This window comes from Haliotis rufescens, unplaced genomic scaffold, assembly GCF_023055435.1.
Source record: "Haliotis rufescens isolate VD_foot unplaced genomic scaffold, xgHalRufe1.0.p SCAF_69, whole genome shotgun sequence".
NCBI lineage: Eukaryota > Metazoa > Mollusca > Gastropoda > Lepetellida > Haliotidae > Haliotis > Haliotis rufescens.
Genome location: NW_025964360.1, coordinates 546,474 through 570,425, shown reverse-complemented (window position 1 = coordinate 570,425; position 23,952 = coordinate 546,474). Strand labels below are relative to the sequence as shown.

At 41.8% G+C, this 23,952-nt stretch overlaps 1 protein-coding gene across 1 annotated transcript; it reads right to left on the bottom strand.

The window, feature by feature from the left end:
- Positions 1–13,087: 13,087 nt before the first annotated feature.
- On the bottom strand, positions 13,088–19,569 carry LOC124148694. Its single transcript, XM_046519931.2, has 2 exons — positions 19,435–19,569; positions 13,088–15,140 (listed from the first exon to the last, which is right to left on the bottom strand). The coding sequence occupies exon 2, from the start codon at positions 15,134–15,136 to the stop codon at positions 13,142–13,144; it is 1,995 nt and encodes a 664-aa protein (XP_046375887.2). The 5' UTR covers positions 15,137–15,140; positions 19,435–19,569; the 3' UTR covers positions 13,088–13,141.
- Positions 19,570–23,952: the final 4,383 nt, after the last annotated feature.

Genomic DNA, 23,952 nt, shown 5'->3' with positions numbered 1-23,952 from the left:
AAACCCAACTCACTCACTCACTGAAGCATTTTAATAAAGAAGCATATAGCCACTCACCGTCTTAACATTTGCATAAAAGTGTATTCAGTATGTATTTATTTCAACCATTTTCTGATAAAACGTTCATTTATAATGAATCTTCATTAATTCAAAATGTTAGTGTCCAATCTGTGACTTAAAAAATAAAAACGTGTGTATTTACGTATTTTTAAAGTGCAGTTACATTTCCATCGATGAAGTCGAACAGACTCACCCACTCACTCACGCTGGCCCCGTTATTTATACGCACCCCGTCTTCTGAAACCTGGATCCGATTAAACAAGTATTTCTCTCTCGACTCTTAACCCATACCTTGACTTTCGAGCGCAAAGTAGGTGATGGTACATCTAAAACGGGAGGAGTTGCCTCCCTTATACTGTCTCATACACATTCGTCACCACTCGTCCCTTTCCGTAACCTGCAAGAACACTCGTCCCCCTATTGATGAATGTTATGTGCGAAAATACGACAAACCAATCAGAATGCGCGTATGACTTCAAGTACTTCGGTCAAAGAATCCCTCAGGGATATTTTTTTTATTTTACATGTCTTGCATTTAAAAATACACCCAAGATACAGTTAAGTGTGTTCAAACATATTGCATAATACTGTTGGTCTCGATGTGTTTTCAATAGCATCTGGAATATATATGATATATGGGGAAATATACGTTAATCCTTACGCAACGAGTAGACAATTCTTTTAGCTATGCCAGTTTGCGCTTAGACGGAACCCAGTTGCAAAAATGGCCACGAGAGGGGCACGAGTCGCTATTCGGCTTGTCCCGGAATAACACGAGCTGGTCACGAATGTCTCATACATTCATGTGCGCAAAAAGCGTTGTGCAGGTCTGGGGAGTGGAAAAACACGATGAAAGCATAAAGTATGATGTGCCGTTATGCAGCATGAAACGTCTGAAGAAACAAAACTTCCAAGAGGGGAAAAAGTTGTGGTTGACTCAAACGAATAGAATTAGTTTTGCACCAAGATGATCAATGCTCCTAAAGAAGAGTTAGTTGGATTTAGTTTGTTTGTTTGTTTGTTGTTTAACGCGGCAATATTCCAGCTATATGACGGTGAGCTGTAAATAATCGAGTCTGGACCAGACAATCCTGTGATTGATATCATGAGCATCGATCCACGCAATTGGGATACGATGCATCAACCAATCAGTAAGCCTGACCACCCGATCCCGTTAGTCGCCTCTAACAACAAGCATGGGTTCCTGAAGACCTATTCTACCCCGGATGTTCATGGGTCGAGTAGGATTTAACGCCACTTTGAACAGTATCTCAGTTATATCATAACGTGGGAGGAAAGTCCGAGTACGGATAGTGCACGGATAGTGTCTCGGGCACGGATAGTGTGCTGACAAACCTTGAAACATAATCGAGCATAGGTTTCTGGCGTACCAGAGGGCGCCTTTGACGAATTGGCCACCCCTAGACTCCCACTCAAGGAAGAGGCAGAACGATGGTGAGGTAAGGTGAAATGGGGTTTAACGTCGCGTCCAAGATTATAGCGACGTACATGCACATATGTGTGGCTGCTTGTATTAGTCCGGACTAATGCCGATTTTATATTGCAAACCCACTGAGATACCATGCCGCAGTTTAACATGGACACCAAACTCAGACACACTATACTCCTAGCCGACCAGTCCTTGTTTTAGCCCCTTAATGCCGAGCGCCAGACAGGGTAACAACAAGTATCATCTTTTGACCTTCTGGTATGATGGGGCTGGTTATTGAACACCCGGACCTTCCGCTCTCCGGGCGGACGCTCTACCACTAGACCAAGGTGGCAGTCTAAATCACAAAGCTGGTCATTGCGTAATGCTCAGTGCATCAAATGAACAAACAATCGACATAGCTGGTCTCATAACATCTCTGACATTTCAAAGAAATTTCAACTGAAAGCAGAGTCGATTATACGATTCCAACTACAGTAAAATACGGTTATAACGAACACGCTTATAACGAACTAACGGATATAACGAACTAACTTTTTAGTCCCGACTATATGCTGTAGTTATGCTGTATATATGCTTATAACGAATTACGGTTATAACGAACTAAAATTAGTAGTCCCTTTGAGTTCGTTATAACCGTAGTTTACTGTATATCATGAGCATGTGTTTATGATTCACTATCAAATAGTGATGATACCAGATGTTCGCAAAAAAGGTAAGCGTATCCTGCCCCAACAGTCGCGCCCGTCACAAACACATGCAAAGGCAAGTCAGTTGTTAACCTGAAAAATCACGGGAATATATGGTACAAGTCAAAATACGGAATTGCATCGTTCATTCTTGTCAATGATGTGTCAGATTTGGAAATGTCCTCCGCATGTCTACCATAAAACTTCTTGAAAGCTTACTTTCAGCAGACATTTGTTATGAATATTAAAAGGGTTTGGTCGCTTTTATTTGATAATATAGGAAACACAACTCGTTAGCATTTCATATAAAGTTATTTCATAAGAGCGTGTATACGCATCTCTCACACTTTTCACCACATCAAGACCAGCTTTCGTGTGTGGATCACTCATCTCCCCTAATTCCCTGGCTGTGTCCATCTCGGAAGTTTGACCGACGTCGCCGCTTGTTAAATGTACAATTATTATCACTGACTTTTGCTATCGTGTATTTTTGTAGTTGATACTGACCACTGCCACCATATTATAAATGGCCACTGAATATTGTACTACCACTCTATTGAGTGAGTGAGTATGGTTTTACGCCGCTTTTAGCAATATTCCAGCAATATCACGGCGGGGGACACCAGAAATGGGCTTCACACATTGTATTCATGTCGGGAATCGAACCCGGGTCTTCGGCGTGACGAGCGAACGCTTTAACCACTAGGCTACCCGACCGCCCCACCACTCTATTGCTTACTGCCATTGTAACCACTGTGTAAGTTGTATATATTTGTACACTCAGTGAATTTTGTAAAACATTTGTTGATTGTATTCCACTTGTTGATTGTTTGTTGGTTTCACAGTTCATTTACGAATAGATTTCTGGGTTAACATATTGTTTCAATTTGGGAATCGACACGTAACAGTGGGTAAGACTGATGGCATCCCTCTCAGTAAAATCCAAAATTTCAACGTCACTCCATAAATAAAGTTATTTTTGTATTCTTCAGATTGTCATAAATATATAATGGTGAATAGTCTTTTTTTACATTCTGAATTCTGGGTGGGGCGTTCTAATTCTTTGCTTGCCAGAGCATTTCGATTTCACTGTCAGTAATAACCAAGTTATAACGAATCTATGATGAAGGCTTCATTTACCATACGTTAAAAGATGGTACTTGTTGTTACCCTGTCTGGCGCTCGGCATTAAGGGGCTAAAACAAGGACTGGTCAGTATACTGTGTCTGAGTGGGGTATTCATGTTAAACTGTAGCATGGTATCTCAGTGGGCTAGCACTATAAATCGGCATTAGTCCGGACTAGTACAAGCAGCCACACACACACACACACACACACACACACACACACACACACACACACACACACACACGTGCATGCACGTCGCTATATAAGTGCAATTACCTTGGACGCGACGTTAAACCCAATTTCACCTCACCTCACCTCATTTCCCCATCGGTCTGTATGCCCTTTATTTGGCTGACAAGTCGACGCATCTTCGCAGGTGTTACCCGTTTGTGAGTAGACAGATAAGGTTTCAGATCAGTATGAATACCTTAGGCCTGGCGGTCACGAGGTGATTTCCAAATTGAAATCTAAAGCTTAACTCAGAATTCAGAACATATAGAACTAAATAGTGAAATCAGTAAATGATCCCACAAAATCAATGGATAATCACTAAATCATACTGAAACAAACAGTTCTTGGTTAATATATCAAAGCCAATACCATAGGCCAAATAGGTGGCAGCAACCGCATAACGTAACAAGCCAAAGAATTGATGTAAGTGGCAAGATCTGACAAACTCCTACAAAAAGCTTGTGGCCACCTCAGGTAAAGCGAACCGTGAAGAACCGGGGTAGAATAGGTCTTCAGCAACCCATGCTTGCCGTAAAAGGCGTCATGCTTGTCGTAAAAGGCGACTAACGGGATGACTGACTTGGCTGATGCATGTCATCGTATCCCAAATGCGTTGATTGATGCTCATGATGTCAGTTACTGGATTGTCTGGTCCAGACTCGATTATTTACAGACCGCCATCATATAGCTGGAATATTGCTGAGTGTGGCTTTAAGTAACAAACAAACAAATAAATCAGGTAAAGCTCGAGTGGATTTTAAATTCTCAATCAAAGTATGAGATGCATGGCGTTCAGAGGCCAATCAGACGTCATCATTCCAAAACGATTCGGCTTCACTTTTCACATGTTCAAACCCGATTCTGAATTTCGACCCGGACAAATGAAAACCAACAATACACATAAATTTTCCTTTAATGGTAGACTTATTTTGGGTTGAATACCATGGCAGTAAGAACCCAACCGTCAGTTTGATATTATTCACGTTTGTTTTCGAGATACAGTAAACTACGGTTATAACGAAATCAAAGAGGCCCCTAATTTAATTTTAGTTCATTATAACCGTAGTTCGTTATAAGCATATGTACAGCATGGAACAGCATTGACCAGTTCAAAAATATGTTCGTCTTATCCTCCAGTTCGTTATAAGCGTGTTCGATATAAACGTAGTTTACTGTACAGAACTTTCCCATGAGATACCTTCGAAGCGTACCCATGGTACCATAATTCCAATGCCATTGTTGATTCTATGCAATTGAATTAATTCTTTTACGTACCAGTTTCCGGGTTAACTTTTTGATTCAATTTGAGAGCCGACACGTAACATATAAAAATGTCCGCCAACATGTTGCACGTGTGGTAGCATACTTTTTCAGCGAGCATAACATTGCTGTACTGCCATTGCTGGCTGTTACTCCAGATCTCCCCCCTCCCCCCTCACAGAAAACATAGTCGTGGATGAAATGCGTCGACACCATCTACAGTACTGGAACCAGCTTGTAACGCGAGCTCATTTGTACATTTCGAACAACATCCCCAGGCTGTTTTCGATTATCTGGTGTCTGAATATTCAAGTCATTTCTTAATTTTATTTGTTTTGTCTGAGTTTGGAGTGTCTACGACTTCTCCATAGCTACGACATCGAATGCGTCCCTGCTGCCTCGCCTGTATCAATGCAAATGGTGGTCACATCCAATATTGACATTTATTAATTGAGTTGTTATACCTCCCCTCTTTTAAGGCGTGTGCTCATGCTTGACGGCAGGATGAGGATATGTACCAAAACAGATAAAGAAGTTGTCATCCATAAAACATCTTGCCTAAACTGATATGTTCCGTATCATTAGCACAATTTGGTTCTGTGGGTCCACTGCTGTCTTTATCAGCGGCAGGCCAAGTCTCAACTGTAGTGAACTCCTAGGTCTGTTGCCTGAACCAGGAGCAGGCCAAGTCTAAACTTTAGTGAACTCCTAGGTCTATTGTCTGAACCAGGAGCAGGCCAAGTCTGAACTGTAGTGAACCCCTAGGTCTATTGCCTGAACCAGGAGCAGGCCAAGTCTGAACTGTAGTGAACTCCTAGGTCTATTGTCTGAACCAGGAGCAGGCCAAGTCTGAACTGTAGTGAACCCCTAGGTCTGTTGCCTGAACCAGGAGCAGGCCAAGTTTAAACAACAACTGGTATACTGAATCACGTATCATCTTGTATCATCTAGTACACAGACAAGAACAGCGTCTAGTCATCTGTCATCGACTGACAAGATATCTTGTGGACAGATGACATTTAGCTAACTGCTTTCAGTTCCTTGTTACAGAGTGGATGTCAGAACAAAACACCATATGAATCTTCTTGCACAAAAAGCACATAAATGTAAAACTTATTATAGTTGGCAACCGTTTATTCAAAAAGTTTATAAAAAATCAGCATGGAACATTCAGAGTCTTGTGAGGTACATGTAGTCAGTGAGGAACTTGACTATTGCCCTGCCAGACCCATCCAACACATGCTTCTCTGCCTCCACAGTTGCCAGATCACGCACGGCTTGGGGAAGAGTTTCCACCAGTTGTGCAGCTCTTTCCAGATAGCCAGTCCTGGAATGAAAGGTTACCAGTCCCGCTGACACGTAAGCTGCATGCAGGGATTTGTCGTAGGGACGGGGAACCAGACGAATGGTCGATTTCACCTCAGCCTTTCCCTAAGTGGATTTATCGTTGTAGGTTCCATGGACAAATTCTGCATAGTTGAGTGCGTTGTGGGTATACTCGTGGACTATTTGCTCCGCCATGAAGGGAACGCTCCATTCTCTCCCAACACTCGGGTCCATCCAGAACATACCAAGGGCAGAGCGAACTCCTCCAGCTAAGTTAACCTTGTGTTCTTGTTTGTAGAAAGCAATGCAGGATATCATCTGTGTCATGGCGTCAAAGAGTTCAGGATGAGTGTTGTTGATCATCCTGAGAGCGGCATGTGCAGTGGTCGATATCCTCCTTTGCTCTTCCCCAGTGAATATGTGTTTCTTAGAAGCCATGTAGGCTGGTGAAAGGGACATAACTCCTTAAGTTCAACCAATATAGGGAGATGAATATTTCTGAAGTCATCAAAGAATGCTTCCTTGACATCACTGTCAGACACGCCTGTGCCCCTCAAAGCGTTGACTGCTAATCTCTGGTTCATTAGGTTGATGTCACGACGGAAAGGCCAGTAGAGATTCATGAAGCTATCTGTCAAGCCCATCAGAGAAAGGGATACGTATGTTGACAATGGTTTGATTGTACCAGCGAACAAGAAATAATAACTAAAGATAGGCAGGGATGTGTTCCAGTGTTGGTAAAAGCATTCCTCTTTGTGCTGATGTTTCTCCTTGAGTTGTGCACCAGTGTCAGCCAATTAATCAGATTACCCAAGTCAAGGTTGTGATGCTGCATGTTATCGTGTTCAGCATGATATTGAAACCATGATAACAATGTTTTGTCAACAAATTATACAGTTGGGCATCGCCAGTCATATCTTTGTATAGTTGGTCGATGATTGCGATCGCTTGAGTGAAGCCTGTAAGACTGTCCTCTTCATCTCTGGAAACAGCCCTCACTGAATTCTGAGCATTGGAGACAAGCAAGCCATCTTACTGTCAACATAACTGGACAAACTTCTGATCTCATGTTCCAGACTGTCCTCTACGTCTTTCGAAACTGCCTTCATTAGATAGTGCGTAGCAATGAGGAGCAGTCCATCGTTACTTTCAACCTTATCAGACAAACTTCTGATCTTATGACCAAGATTATCTTCTACGTCTCTGGAAACTTTACTTCTACTCTTTACCAGTGTGTCCATCCCATCGATCTCCTCCTTGTCCTCTGTACTGTTATTTAGTAGCAGGTTGTCCTCTAGGTGTTTCAAGAGCTTCATTCTATGATCTTCAGGTTGTGTGTTAACATAAGGCACAAAACATTGGATAACATAGCCCTTGGCATAAGATTTCATGTTTTCCTTTATCTGCTTGACAGTGCTCTGTGTGGAGCAACAGGTCGTTAGCATCATTAAGTTGGTGTTGGTGCTGTGGTTTGTTGTTTAACGCCGCTCTCAGCAATATTCCAGCTATATGACGGCGGTCTGTAAATAATTGAGTCTTGACCAGACAATCCAGTGATTAATATCATGAGCATCGATCCACGCATTTGGGATCGATGACACGCATCAACCAAGTCAGCGAGCCTGACCACCCGATCCCGTTAGTCGTCTTTTACGACAAGCATAGTCACCTTTTACGGCAAGCATGGGTTGCTGAAGACCTATTCTACCCCGGAATCTTCACGGGTCTAGCATCATTAAGAGGTACATCAGGGTCGGCATGGTCACGTTTCTGTTAATACAAAGTCAAAAGTTCAGTTATTTAATACCAATTTAGCCGTGACATATTTGGCATGAATACAGATTATTTAAATATATTGAAATATCTAAATTAAGACAGATTGATTTAACTTCTTACAAAGTTTAATTTACTTGACGATATAGGGACCATAGAAAAATATCCGATTATTTAGCCACATACAGACAGTTGGAAGTAACAAACTTCAAGTTTTTATCAATATTACGTAGGTAGATTTCTCGACAGAATATAGCCAAGGGCCAAACGGCAAAAACGTTTATCGTTGGGGTCATTTACGGATAAATATGCAAATATGAAAGGTCAGGTAGGTACTACTTTTATGGTATCGACCACGTCTATCAATGACCCAGTCAGGATTGGCCCATCGGGTATGGGATAACTGTTATCATCATCAAAACATTAAATGGCATAGCTGAGGCCTTTCACGAGTGTTGTCAACGTTGGAGATATGTGTTGCGAATGACAGTCTGGCTGATATTTATTTTTGTGCCTTTGAAATACCTTGAAAGACAAATCGTCTTTGGGCACTGTCTAAAAACAAGTTCCAATTAGAACTATATTGACTGTAAGCCTGACTCATCACTGATGTGTGTGCTTGCGCCTATGTCTGAGGTGTGTTTGCCATCGCTTTATACAATGTTCCAGCTTGTCAGGATGGATCAGCATAATGAAAACCAAGGTCCAAGAGGTGTTGGTGTGATGCTGACAAATCAATGACAGGGCGTCATTGATTCGGACACACAATCATAGGATCCCGACGCGCAGCTCATTCAAGGGAACATATGACCAGGCCACCCATGTCCCGTCGGGCCCATAAGGTAACTGAAAGTAAGTTGCATGGTGTGTTTTTGGAAGGTGCGCTTAAGATGCCTGCAGGTATCATTTTGTGTTTACTGCTGGAACTGTGCTTTGGAGACAGTTTAAGATGTGAACCTGTCGAAATTGAGGGAAATAACTAGATAAGGTGTGTTTTTATATACATTTGCTCACAAATTGGCACCACTAACATATAAAATAATGATGATATCTTATAGATTATCTATGGTTAAACTATACTGAACCGCAAAAGAAACGTCTGCATGGATAGATATATGAGAAACCTTATTTGTCCAAACACTGTAAACATACTTTTAGACACATTAAAACAAGGTGAACCTTGGCAAAACTGATCATCAAGGTTGAAATTAAAGTACCAAATGTTCTTAAAGTGAAACACAACACCAGTCTCTAAGAAAATGGCATCACAAGTCAGAATATGGTGTGTCCGCCATGTGCATTGATGAATGCCGTGCAACGTCGATACATGGAATGGCTGAGGCGGTTGATGAAGGCAAGAGGCACTTTAGCCCACACTCCTGACGCAGTTCAGCTGCAGTTCTCGGCTTTTGTCGGATGTCATTCAGCCGTCTTTGTATCTCGTCCCACAGGTGCTCAATGGAATTTAAATCGGGACTGAGGGCAGGCAACTGCATGGTTCTGATGCCACGGGCACGGTCGTTATCATGCTGAAACTCGTGGTTGCGGTGACGTGCCAAATGAGGTATGGCGTGTGGTCTCAAGACTTGATCAATGTACCGAGCTGCTGTGACACCATTGCCTCTCCCTGGACCGATGTTCTGGAAGACCACAGGGTCGACCCTCTGTGCAACACCAATTCCACCCCACACCATGATGCTGGGACCACTCCACGAGTCTCTCTCAACACCACAAGCATCCGAAAAAGTTCCCTTCGGCGTCTCCAGACCCTCTCTCTGCCATCTGCTGTTGAGATACAGTAACGGTTCTCGTCCAACAAGAGGACTCTTCTCCACTGCCGGTGGTGCCAATGCTGGTGCTGTATTGCCCACTGAAGTTCCGATGACGTGGTGTCAGAATAGGTCTTCGGTGTGGTCTGTGACAGTGGAGGTGTATGCTCGTCAATCGTCGACGCACGGTGTCCGAACTAATGTGTCGCTGGTGTGTCGCCTTGGTCTGTCAAGCAGTTTCCGCAGCAGTAACAAAGCGATCTTAAAGATGCTGTCGCACAATCTGACGATCATGACGTTGAGTGGTGACACTTGGTCTTCCTCTACGATCGGTCGGTCATCTGTAGTGTTGGTGGTCTGGTACGGTTGCTGGAGCCTGTATATGATCCTCACGTGGACTTGAAATGCATTGGCTACTTGCCGGGCGGTTTGTCCAGTTTGCAATCGTCCAAGGGCTTGGTTATATGTTATGCGTTATTGCAGACTTTTACTTTATATGCCTCTTTAGCAAAATGTGATTTTTCTTGTTTGTTAATGAGTGCGCCAAGCTTAATAGAATACATATATATGGCCTATATTTCAATTTGAAAGAAAAAAAATCAGAGAGATTTGAAATGTTACACACTTGCAGAATACGGATATGATGCCATCATTACAGAGTGAAGAAGTGGGTTTTCAGTCACATCACGGCAGGCGGCAGACACTATTTCACCTACATTACAAGGTGTGGAGGTGAAATGGGGTTTAACGTTGCCTTTTACGAGTATTGTACTTATGAAGCAACTTACTTATGTATATACGTGCATGCGTCTGTCTGTCTGTGTCTATGTGTGACTGCTTGTACTAGTCAGGACGAATGCCGGTTTTACAATGATAGCCCACTGAGTTACCATGCTGATGTATAACATGAATACCCCACTCACACACAGTGTACTGACTACGAGCCAACAAGTCCTTGTTTTATCCCCTTAAAGCTTGGCATTACAGCAGGTTAACAAGTACCATTTTTGGGTATGACGCGAGTGAGGATCGATCCAACGGCCTTCCGCACTCTGAGTCGACCCTCTATCCAGTACACCACAGAAACTTTCTGAAAGTGTGGAAGCCTTATGAAGAATGTTTGTACATATCTGAAACACATGTTTAAATGGTATCAAGATCGCGACCATGGTTTGAAACAACATAATGAAAGTCCGTGAGTTTCTTTCCTTTGCTCCATCAGGATCCGTTGATCACGGATTCAAAACTCTACATTTGACCCGACCTTTGGTCCGAGAGCACCATACCCGTCCTTACAAGTTATGTAAAGGGCTTTAAAAGAAACGCATTGGTGTCATCTCCGTTGATATATTTTGTAAAGGCCACTCTATTTTGCACGGGTGATATGTAAGAATGTCTTTTTTACTTAGTGTGAGTTCATTGGAGTAAGAACCTTTTAGCTGGAGTCGGAAGCTCCGAACAATTGTAAAACATGGATAAATCTACAAATCTACAAACAATTGTAATACATGGGTATGTCGAGCAATCCACAAATCTACTAACTACAAATGATGATAACAAATCAGGGATGTGATTGGCTCATATCATACAATCCAGTCCAACAAGGAAGTCATTTATGCATGTGTATATGTGATTTGTCATTAATATGGTTCAACAAAAAGGATAGTTTAAACTCCATGCAAAACACACTTAAAGTAATGATTCTACATTCCCAATAAAATCGACACAAAATATTCCATAATCATAACAAGTCTCCTAAGAGACCATTGTACAGTTCCGACTATGTCATAAACACGTGGTTATGAATCACTATCATTTGATTGTCATTGTTGACGTAAGATGTACATTTTATATTCTAAGGAAGTCTCCACATGTGAGCTAACTCTCAAGGGAATATTAACGAGCATGCAGTGTTGGTGTGAGTATCACACTGGGTTTGAGATTGTACCCGTATACACTTCAGTGATTGAGTGAATTACAAATTTATCAGCGTCGGAAATATTTGAGGCCATGGATTTAATTGCGTATCAGATAATTGATCAATATTGATTAACCTCGTTTTTTCGTTCCTTTTTTACGAAATTGCAGGAAAAAATTATGATATTGCTTATTTATGTGAACTCATTAATTATCGTTCGGCGGGGAAGATAAAAACAAATCATTTAAAGTATGAGACCGAGTAGTCAGATAAAAAAAGAATTATTTCAGATTTGTGAACATGTGGATATGTATATTAAGTAAACAATGTCTCGTTCATATATCCTTATCAAAACAAATGTGTGTATAATTGCATGACGTCGGGTCAAATAAAGTTGTGGATGTTACGGGGTAGACCAATGTGCAGGATATAGGACGTGTTGTGCTGACACCGATGACGTGGTCACTGATAGTGACCGACAGGTTCGAGGCACACTGACCATGCACCAAGAAAAGCAATATATTCACAAAAGTAGTGTGATCATGTTTGTCATGTTTTTCATGTTTTTCATTTAAGGGTTAGGGTTTGAAAACTGTTTCAGTTATGTTGTTTCTTTGTTTGTTGTTTAACGCCACACTCGTCAATATTTGAGCTATATGACGGTCGTCTGTAAATAAACGAGTCTGGACCAGACAATCCAGTGATTGAAATCATGTTTGTTTGATTTTTTGTTTGTTGTATAATGCCGCAATCAGCAATATTCCGGCTATATGACGGTGATCTGTAAATAATCGGGTCTGGACCAGACAATCCTGTCATTGAAATTATGAGCATCGATCCACGCAATTGGGATACGGTGACATGCATCAACCAAGTCAGCAAGCCTTTTACGGCAAGCATGGGTTGCTGAAGACCTTTTGAGCCCCGGATCTTCATGGGTCGTTTCAATTATGCATATAGGGTGACGTAATGTAATCGTGATGTAATATAATGGTGAGTAACATGCTCCTATGTATTCTAGATGTAACATTACCTGCTGTATTTAGGGTTACCTAGAGTATTGGAGGCTTATCGTTATTCAGTATATTGAAGGTTTAATTTTATTGGTCTTTGTGTTGAGATACTGTAAAACCACCGGTCAGTTCATAATTAAGAGAGTCGCTACCTGGTTATACTTGCCTTGGAGGAACTGAATATCAAGACGGAATTGCCATCTGTTGGCATTTAATAAGCATAAATATCGTAAATATGATTGCACTGACCAGAACATAATAAGTAGAAAAAGTAGAAAAAGCTACCATTGGCTGGCATAATAATGAACAGCTATGATATACCGAATCAAGTATCATCTAGTAAACGGACAGCATATAGGGAACAAGATATCTAGTGAAAAGTTTCATTTCCTGGTTACAGTGTGGATGTGAGAACAAAACACCATCAGACGTCTGAAATGGTCTTGCATACAAATCACAAAAATGTAAAATTACAGTTTCCAACCGTTTATTGAATAAGTGACTCTGAAACCAGGATGAAACATTCAGAGTCTTGTGAGGTACATGTAGTCAGTGAGGAACTTGACTATTGCCCTGCCGGACCCATCAAGCACATGCTTGTCTGCCTCAACAGTTGCCAGATCACGCACTGCTTGGGGAAGAGTTTCAACCAGTTGTGCAGCTCTTTCCAGATAGCCAGTTCTGGAATGAAAGGTTACCAGTCCCGCCGACACGTAAGCTGCATGCAGGGATTTGTCGTAGGGACGAGGAACCAGACGAATGGCCGATTTCACCTCAGCCTTTCCCAAAGTGGATTTATCGTTGTAGGTTCCATGGACAAATTCTGCATAGTTGAGTACGTTGTGGGTGTACTCGTGGACTATTTGCTCAGCCATGAAGGGAACGCTCCATTTTCTCCCAACACTAGGGTCCATCCAGAGCATGCCAAGGGCAGCACGAGATCCTCCAGCTATGTTTACTTTGTGTTCTTGTTTATAGAATGAAATGCAGGCTATCATCTGTGTCATTGCGTCAAAGAGTTCAGGATGAGTGTTGTTGATCATCCTGAGAGCGGCATGTGCAGTGGTTGATATCCTCCATTGCTCTTCCCCAGTGAATATGTGTTTCTTAGAAGCCATGTAGGATGGTGAAAGGGACAAAACTCCTGTGACATTCAACCAATCCGCTATGTCCTCATCATTAAAGACAAGAACAATCTCATTCTTCTTTACAGGGAGATGAATTGGTTGAACTTTTCTGAAGTCATCAAAGAATGCTTCCTTGACATCACTGTCAGACACGCTTGTGCCCCTGAAACCCTTGACTGCTAATCTTTGGTGCATTAGGTTGATGTCACGACGGAAAGGCCAGTAGAGATTCATGAAGCGATCTGTCAAGCCCATCAGAGAAAGGGATACGTATGTTGACAGTGGTTTGATGGTATCAGCGAACAAGAAAGTATCACTCAAGATAGGCAGGGATGTGTTCCAATGTTGGTAAAAGGATTCCTCTTTTGTGCTGATGTTTCTCCTTGAGTTGTGCACCAGTGTCAGCCAATTAATCAGATTATCCAAGTCAAGGTTGTGAAGTTGTATATTATCGTGTTCATCATTATATCGAAGCCATGGCAACAATGTTTCTTTCAGCAAAGTATATAGTTGAGCATCATCAGATATATCTTTGTGTAGTTGACCGTCGATCGCTTCAGTGGCGTTTCTGAGACTTTCCTCCACATCTCTGGAAACTGCCTTCATCAGATTCTGTATTATAATCATGAGACCGTCATTGTCAGCCTTGTCAGACAAACGTCTGACCTTATCTTCCAGACTTTCCTCCACATCTCTGGAAACTGCCTTCATCAGATCCTGTATTATAATCATGAGACCGTCATTGTCAGCCTTGTCAGACAAACGTCTGACCTTATCTTCCAGACTTTCCTCCACATCTCTGGAAACTGCCTTCATCAGATCCTTTGTGATACTCATGAGACCGTCATTGTCAGCCTTGTCGGACAAACGTCTGACCTTATCTTCCAGACTTTCCTCCACATCTCTGGAAACTGCCTTCATCAGATTCTGTATTATAATCATGAGACCGTCATTGTCAGCCTTGTCAGACAAACGTCTGACCTTATCTTCCAGACTTTCCTCCACATCTCTAGAAACTGACTTCATCTGATTCTTTATATCGACAAGCAATCCATCGTTACTTTCAACCTTAGCAGACAAACTTCTGATTTTTTTTCCAATTATATCTTCTACATCTCTAGAAACTATATTTCTACTCTTTGCCAGTGTGTCTTTCCGATCGACCACCTCCTTGTTCTCCGTACCGGTAATAAGTAGCAGGTTTTCGTCTAGATGTTTCAAGAGCTTCATTTTATCCTCATCAGGTTGTGTTTTAACATAAGGCACATAGTATTGGATAACATAGCCCTTGGCATAAGATTTCATGTTTTCCTTTATCTGCTTGACAGTGCTCTGTGTGAAGCAACAGGTCGTGAGCATCATGGAGAGGTACATCAGGGTCAGCAGGGTCATGTTTCTGTAAATAAAAAGTCCATAGTTCAGTTTTTTAGATCATTGTGGCTTCATAGGAGATTTATTGCAAACTGCTCTTTCACATTTTCACACATCCTGCATGAACACAAGAAAATGTAAACAATGGAAGGAGTATTTGTTATCATATATGAATTATGATTAAATTATCTTAAAAATAAGCAAAACGATTTGATTAAAGATATTGTTGGATTAATTAGATAAAACTGATTAACCTTTTATTCCAATCTTGGTAGTCGATCACGTGCCTTTCTTATATGTCACACTGTTTATTAATGATCCCATTTGCTGGTACAGAAAGGTCGACGACACTTTTGTCATACTACAACAAGACCAAGACCAAAACCTACTAATACAACATCTAAAACAACAACCCCCTTGAGTACAGTTCACCACGGAAACAGAAAGGAATAACCAACAACCCTTCCTTGTCTCCAGAATCCAAACCAGTGTCTACCGAAAGCCTTCCCAATCTGATCAGTACATCCACTTCAACCTCAAAATCCCCTTAAGACTAGATTGGCACCATCTCTGTTCTCAACAAACGACCCATCAACCTTTCCCCTGCTAACACCAAACCTGAGATCAAACATCTCCGTCAAGACTTCACACACGTCAACACTTATCCACTCTAAACTCATCGACAAAGTCATTATCTCTGTACATCGTCCCACACCCAGATCTACCACCTCCAAACCTGAATCAGCGCCCTTCCACATCGCCTTTCCATTCATAGGAAAAGCCATGTCATCAAACCCCAAGCCAATATTGACACCTTCTTCACCGGATCCACCTCCCCCAATACCCTACTGCCAAAGGCAGAAACACAACAAACTACAAAAACCTACAGGTGTAATTTATAAAATTGACTATAACTGTGGAAAATCCTATGGAGGTGGGACATCCCGCCTCGTCAACACCAGATTCAAAGAGCACAAAACTTCAATCATCAAATCAGGCAGTAAATCAGCCATCTCCAACCATATCAGCAACTGCTTTTATCACAACATGAACTGGCAAAACATAAAAATCCTCTCTCCCCTGCTCCGTGACTTCACTGAAAGAACTAAACTAACAGTCCACATTCGCCGCCACAAAATCATCAATCAACAGAGATCAAGGCCATTTCATCCGCCTTCTATGAACTCATTAAGCAATAATCACCCTACCTATGTATGCTTAATCCTGTTTTATTGACTTCCTGTCTTATTGGCTACCTCATCATGTGTTTTTTCTGTCCCTCTTGTTGTTACAGTATTATGCTTCTGCTGTTATTATTTTACCTACTCATGTTAATCTCTCTCATTAATGCAATTGTTGTTACTCTTACTCCTCCACTAACCATATATATTCTGTACCATAAACACACAATGTCATTTAGAAAGTGGTCAAATATAACGAATGTTATATTTGGGAAAACACTTTCTGAGTAAAGTACAGATTCTCGTATCGTACTTTTGGGGGGATTCGAACCCACACTGCCAGAGTAAGACACCTACGTACTACTCGCCAGCACACAAAGTCTGCGATCTACCCACTCAGCAACCGAGGTACTTTACTCAGAAAATGTTATCCCAAATATATCATTGGTCATATATGTTATGTTATAACAACGGTATAAAGATCTATACTAAAACGTCGTTATTACAGTAAAATAAAGAAGTTGTTATCCATAAACTGTGTCTACTTTGTCATCCGTCAACTTTAAAGAAATGCCTATGAAACAATACAGGTATTTTTTGGTACATATGCAGCAATCACTTAATTTACATATTTTAGAATGGCATATCCACCTCTTTCATGTTTACCTTTGATGTGCATTTAGATTTGGTACACACAAGAACCAAATTTTATAGATGACAATGTCTATATTTTAAATAGGCACATAAATCATAGACGAAGGAGTAAAATCAAACGCGAAAACGCTGTGTAATATTTCACATGAAAGACGTTCGGGAAATACGTTTTGATGCATTTGCTCAAACATTGGAAATAATGATGACTTTGTCCAGATGAAGTGTGGTTGATGGTCAAATAAATAAAAAGGTAAAATGCTAGAGCTAATAATACTTTTATCCAAACTGTTCGATACGTGAGTGATGATCCTGTATAGTAAAGAGTAGTTTTGCACGTTTGTCAATGAGTGCGAAAAGAACAATATATACATATGTCCCCTCCTTTTCCTATTTTGAAGTAAGATAAAATCATCGAGAAATCAAAATCCCATCCTTACACAGTTTAACGCCATGTCTTCACATCAGGGCGGACGACAGATACTGTTATAACCATGATATTCAATTGAAGGTGTGGAGACCATGTGGAGATAATATGTGTGGATACTAGCATTTGACACCAATGTTCAATAGGTTTCATGTTCTATATCAAGGTCTTCACCTTGGTTAATACGAACGTGAATGCCAAATAGCAAACACATATAAAACGTCAACGTTAGCGAAAAACCAGTCTCAAGTCTCGACGGAACAGATTCCATTGGGGGTAAAAGGCAACATAGCGGTGAAAATTATATAATTGGATCGCTGAAACCACGGTTGTAAATTAGATGCACAGTCCAGTATTGGAAATGAAGAGAAGAAATAAACTGACGTCCAAAAGGAACTTTACCAACTGAAAATATAAATTTCAGACAAAGTATACATTTTTTTTCGATGAAGTCTATCTAAAGTACCTAAATAAAACAATAATGTATGCAGAAAATGTTAATCGTCTGTTACCTGTTTGCGAGATAACACGCGAAAATGTGAAAAACACGTGCACCACGGACAACTGCAAATGTACGTGCGGGTAAGGGTATAAAACGATTGCAACGGCAAGTCAGACATCCACAGTGATGAAAAACACAAAAGAAATGCCACGACTCACAGTCGAACAACGTGAATGAGCCTTGGGTATGGTACAGATGGGAGCAACCCACGCCCATATTGCACGAACCTTCGGTTGCTCCCGTGTTGCCGTTACCAACTTGATGCAACGTTACAGACAGACAGGGCGGACAGCTGACAGGCCAAGGACAGGCAGACCCAGGGTGACCACGCCCCATGATGACCGGTTCTTGCGTACCTTGCACCTCCGAAATCGCTTCCTGACAGTGACGTCATCGGCGACAAATGCCTTAGGTCACAGGGTTAGTCGACAGACAGTGGCCAGGAGACTCAGGGCTCATGGAATCAGGGCTTTTAGACCACATAGAGGACAGCTATTGACAGCGCAACATCGTCGTCTGCGATTGAGATGGGCCCGGACTGTACGACGTTGGCAACGACATGACTGGCAGAGGGTTGTCTTCACTGACGAAAGTCGATTCTGTATGTTTAGGGCTGATGGAAGACAACAATGTACTCTGCCTATTGTCCATGATTCTGAAAGCTCGAGTCTTGCACCACACCCAACTGTGGGGGGCTCTTACGTCATTCTCGGTGGCGGTATGATTGTCATTTTCAGTGTTGATTATGTTGATAGATTGATGGTCTCAATACACTTTACTTCATGCATGTATGTTTTGTTGTTTTGGAGCAAGAATGATTTTAAACTCTGGTAAAATTTCTTTTGGGCGTGAGTGTATATTACTTCAAAGCAATACCCCGGCGGCCTCCAAATAATTGAATTAGCCCAACTCAGTGAGTGTTTGAACGCATGAACAACAATCCACACTGTGGTTTACGATGACACCGTCTGCTAGCTCAGTCATCACAACTTCCCGGTCCTAGGATTTCGACTCACACCACAATTTCTATCCTAATACGATGGATGCATTAAGAGTGAGTGAGTGAGTTTGGTTTTACGCCGCTTTTAGCAATATTCCAGCAATATCACGGCGGGGGTCACCAGAAATGGGCTTCACACATTGTACCCATGTCGGGAATCGAACCCGGGTCTTCGGCGTGACGAGCGAACGCTTTAACCACTAGGCTACCCGACCGCCCGGATGCATTAAGAGAGGGAGATCAGCCCCATACCCCTCGAATCCACAAGTTTTTCATCTCATGATCAAGCTGTACCCAGTGATTAAGTGAGTGAGTAAGTAGGTGGGTTTGGTTTAACGTGCTTTGAACAATATTTCAAATATATCACGGGTGTTAGTTTCATGTTGAAGGAAATCCAGAAGTAATACATGTAGGTTTTACACCATTACCACTTTGGTGAAATCAGGAGCTTGTTTATGGTGCTGCCAAACCAAAACACATCTGAAAATCTGAAATTGTAACCAGCGATCACATGTTCTGGATGCATAGCCACTGGAGTAGAAAATGGTCACAACTTACCTGGTCTGGTGACGTGTGTAGTTGAATAGGAGTTTGAGTGTAGTATGAAGGACACCTATCACAAGTCATATTTATACTGTCTAGAAGAATGAAAACAACGCAATAGATCCTTTTTGTCAGCACCAGATGTGTTATTCTCACCTCGTTCCAATGAGTAAACAGCGAATACACCATTTAAAGAGTTTTGTTACTGTTATTTTGAAACAGATAAGATAATAAAGCAGTGGCATGTCTCTGATGTAATCTTATATTAAATGTAAACTGGCAGATGTTTTCAGTGATGTTGAGTTCGGCTTGAACTGTTAATCTGTTATGTCAGGGCGTATCAGGGAGGTGAGGTGGGGGGGGGGGGGGGGGGGGAGGCAGGGGAGGGTTTGGAAATAGGGTTGAACGTCGCGTAGCATGCACTTGTGTGTGGCTGAGGATGAGGATGCTGAGGATGATTCTTCAACATGGTGAAAGCGTGCGTCGCGAGTAACATAACCAAACCTGCATATGTATGGTGAGGATGGTTACATTGTATGTTCCGGTTGGTTGTGTGTCATGTCGTGCATTGTTGCTCTTACAGTCAATTCACGACATTCGCCCTCATAAAACAGCCAGTGCACGTGAAAAAATAATTTCATTTTCAATGCATGAACTTCATTTGGGGCAGAATTAAACCAGTCTCTTCTCTGGTGGAACGTGGCGACCCACTTCTAAAGATACGAGTACGGGTATGGTGCTGACAAACCAAGAAACATAATCTGGCGAACCTCGAGTTCGAACCCACGATCATAGGTTCCCACTCAAGCCTAAGGGGCGCAACTCTGCAAGAAAACATCGGCGACTAAGAGAACTAGGCCCGACAACTGTGACCAGGTATGTGAAGCTACGATCTGGCACAGCGAATTGCACCGTATCAGACGATGGGGTCAAACATGCACACACTTAGCATGTGGGGATTGCATGTTTTTGTGATTGGTGCTACTGATGGATTCGCTCACATTTTAGCCTTCATCTGATTACCGTCACTATTCAAGAGACAAATGGACTTTTTGGTGAGATTTTATATGATTATGGAAAAGGTTAACATTGATTGATTGAATTAATAGACAATTTCGGAAAATGAACGAACGGAAATATTTGTACAACACACTATTCAGCATTAAACATTCAGTGGTGACGTGATAGAGAAACAATGACAATCATATAGACTGTTGATCCAAATGTTGTACAAGAGAAAGACGTTCCAAATGACTTTGTGTTATAATGCACGATTTGAAGGAAATAAAACCTTGACCTACCTAAACTACCCAGAACACAAATGTTTCTTTTTTGTGTATATCAATAATCGGCATGCTAACTAATACTATTTTCGAGGTGTTCTGAAACAATAACTTAATTATGAAACTTAAAACTCTTTTATCAATTAAAGGATATAGGATTTTATAGAAGTTCAAGTCTTCGTGGGTTGTTTTCATGTCAATGACGTCGACATCAACACCATTTGATAAGAGTAGCTAGATTATGTTGATACCCGTCGCTGTTACTACTCAACGTGTTCGAGGTGTAAGATTACCTGGCATAGAGAAGGTGTAACGTTACTTAGCGTGTTCGGGGTGTAAGATTACCTGGCATAGTGAAGGTGTAACGTTACCTAGCGTGTTCGAAGTGTAAGATTACCTGGCATAGTGAAGGTGTAACGTTACTTAGAATGTTCGAGGTGTAAGATTACCTGGCATAGTGAATGAGTAAGGTTACTTAGCGTGTTCGAGGTGTAAGATTACCTGGCATAGTGAAGGTGTAACGTTACTTAGCGTGTTCGAGGTGTAAGATTACCTGGCATAGTGAAGGTGTAACGTCATTTGGCGTGTTCGAGGTGTAAGATTACCTGGCATAGTGAAGGTGTAACGTTACTTAGAATGTTCGAGGTGTAAGATTTCCTGGCATGGTGAAGGTGTAACGTCACTAAGCGTGTTCGAGGTTTAAGATTACCTGGCATAGTGAAGGTGTAACGTTACTTAGCGTTGTCGAGGTGTAAGATTACCTGGCATAGTGAAGGTGTAACGTAACTTAGCGTGTTCGAGGTGTAAGATTACCTGGCATAGTGAAGGTGTAACGTTACTTAGCTTGTTCGAGGTGTAAGATTACCTGGCATAGTGAAGGTGTAACGTCATTTGGCGTGTTCGAGGTTTAAGATTACCTGGCATAGTGAAGGTGTAACGTTACTTAGAATGTTCGAGGTGTAAGATTTCCTGGCATGGTGAAGGTGTAACGTCTCTTAGAGTGTTCGAGGTGTAAGATTTCCTGGCATAGTGAAAGAGTAACGTTACTTAGCATTTTCGAGGTGTAAGATTACCTTGCATAGTGAAGGTGTAACGTTACTTAGCGTGTTCGAGGTGTAAGATAACCTGGCAAAGTGAAGGTGTAACGTCACTTAGCGTGTTCGAGGTGTAAGATTACCTGGCATAGTGAAGGTGTAACGTTACTTAGCGTGTTCGAGGTGTAAGATAACCTGGCATAGTGAAGGTGTAACGTCACTTAGCGTGTTCGAGGTGTAAGCTTACCTGGCATAGTGAAGGTGTAACGTTACTTAGCGTGTTCGAGGTGTAAGATAACCTGGCATAGTGAAGGTGTAACGTTACTTAGCGTGTTCGAGATGTAAGATAACCTGGCAAAGAGAAGGTGTAACGTTACTTAGCGCGTTCGAGGTGTAAGATTATGTTGTGTAGTGAAGGAGTAACGTTACTTAGCGTTTTCGAGGTGTAAGATTACCTGGCATAGTGAAGGAGTAACGTTTTCTTAGCGTGTTCGAGGTGTAAGATTACCTGGTAAAGTGAAGGTGTAACGTTACTTATCGTGTTCGAGGTTTAAGATTACCTGGCATAGTGAAGGTGTAACGTTACATAGCGTGTTCGAGGTGTAAGATTACCTGGTAAAGTGAAGGTGTAACGTTACTTAGCGTGTTCGAGGTGTAAGATTACCTGGCATAGTGAAGGTGTAACGTTATTTAGCGTGTTCGCGGTGTAAGATTACGTTGTGTAGTGAAGGTGTAACGTTATTTAGCGTGTTCGAGGTGTAAGATTACCTGGTATAGAGAAGGTGTAACGTTTCTTAGCGTTTTCGAGGTGTACGATTACGCGGTATTGGAGGTGTAACGTAACAAGTTGTTTTGGAGGTTCTGCATTACACAATACACTAACTTTTGAAAGTTACCAGATATTTTGGCGGTTGAACCGTACCAAGTTTATTGAAGGCGTCGATTATCTATCGTGTTTGAGGTGTAAGGTGTTCAAAAACATTCGAGGTGTATCTTTATCCAGTACATTGGAGGTGTCACTTTACACAGTATAAAAGAGGTGGAACTTTACAGGGTATATTGGAGGGGTCACGTTACACAGTTATAAGAGGTGGAACATCACAGGGTATATTGGAGGTGTCACGTTACACAGTTATAAGAGGTGGAATATCACAGGGTATATTGGAGGTGTCACGTTACACAGTTATAAGAGGTGGAACATCACAGAGTATATTGGAGGTGTCACGTTACACAGTTATAAGATGTAGAACATCACAGGGTATATTGGAGGTAACACCTTATACAGTTATAAGAGGTGGAACATCACGGGGTATATTGGAGGTGTCACGTTACACAGTTGTAAGAGGTGGAACATCACGGGGTATATTGGAGGTGTCACGTTACACAGTTATAAGAGGTGGAATATCACAGGGTATATTGGGGGTGTCACGTTACACAGTTATAAGAGGTGGAACATCACAGAGTATATTGGAGGTTTCACGTTACACAGTTGTAAGAGGTGGAACATCACAGGGTATATTGGAAGTTTCACGTTACACAGTTATAAGAGGTGGAACATCACAGGGTATATTGGAGGTGTCACGTTACACAGTTATAAGAGGTGGAACATCACAGGGTATATTGGAGGTGTCACGTTACACAGTTATAAGAGGTGGAACATCACAGGGTATATTGGAGGTGTCACGTTACACAGTTATAAGAGGTGGAACATCACAGGGTATATAGGAGGTGTCACGTTACACAATTATAAGAGGTGGAACATCACAGAGTATATTGGAGGTGTCACGTTACACAGTTATAAGAGGTGGAACATCACAGAGTATATTGGAGGTTTCACGTTACACAGTATATAAGATGTGGAACATGAAGAGTGAGTGAGTGAGTTTGGTTTAACGCCGCTTTTAACATTGTTCCAGTTATATCGCGGCGTCTTAGCTTAATGTGGGAGGAAAGCCCGAAGTGATGCAGGTATTAGACGTTTACCAGTTCGTTGAAACCCACGAGCACGGGTATGGTGCTGACAAACCTAGAAACATAATCGGGGCGAACCGGGATTCGAACACACAATCATAGGTTTCTGGCGTGCCCAAGGGACGCAACTCTGCACAGCGAATCGCCGCACTCTAGACGACTGAGGCGTCAGGTTACACAGTGTAGGAGAGGTGTAACATCACAGGGTATATTGGAGGTGACACAAGTTATATATAAGGTAATAA

Excerpts from the sequence above, each read along its gene's own strand:
- LOC124148694 (XM_046519931.2), bottom strand. The coding sequence starts at position 15,136 with ATGACCCTGCTGACCCTGATGTACCTCTCCATGATGCTCACGACCTGT.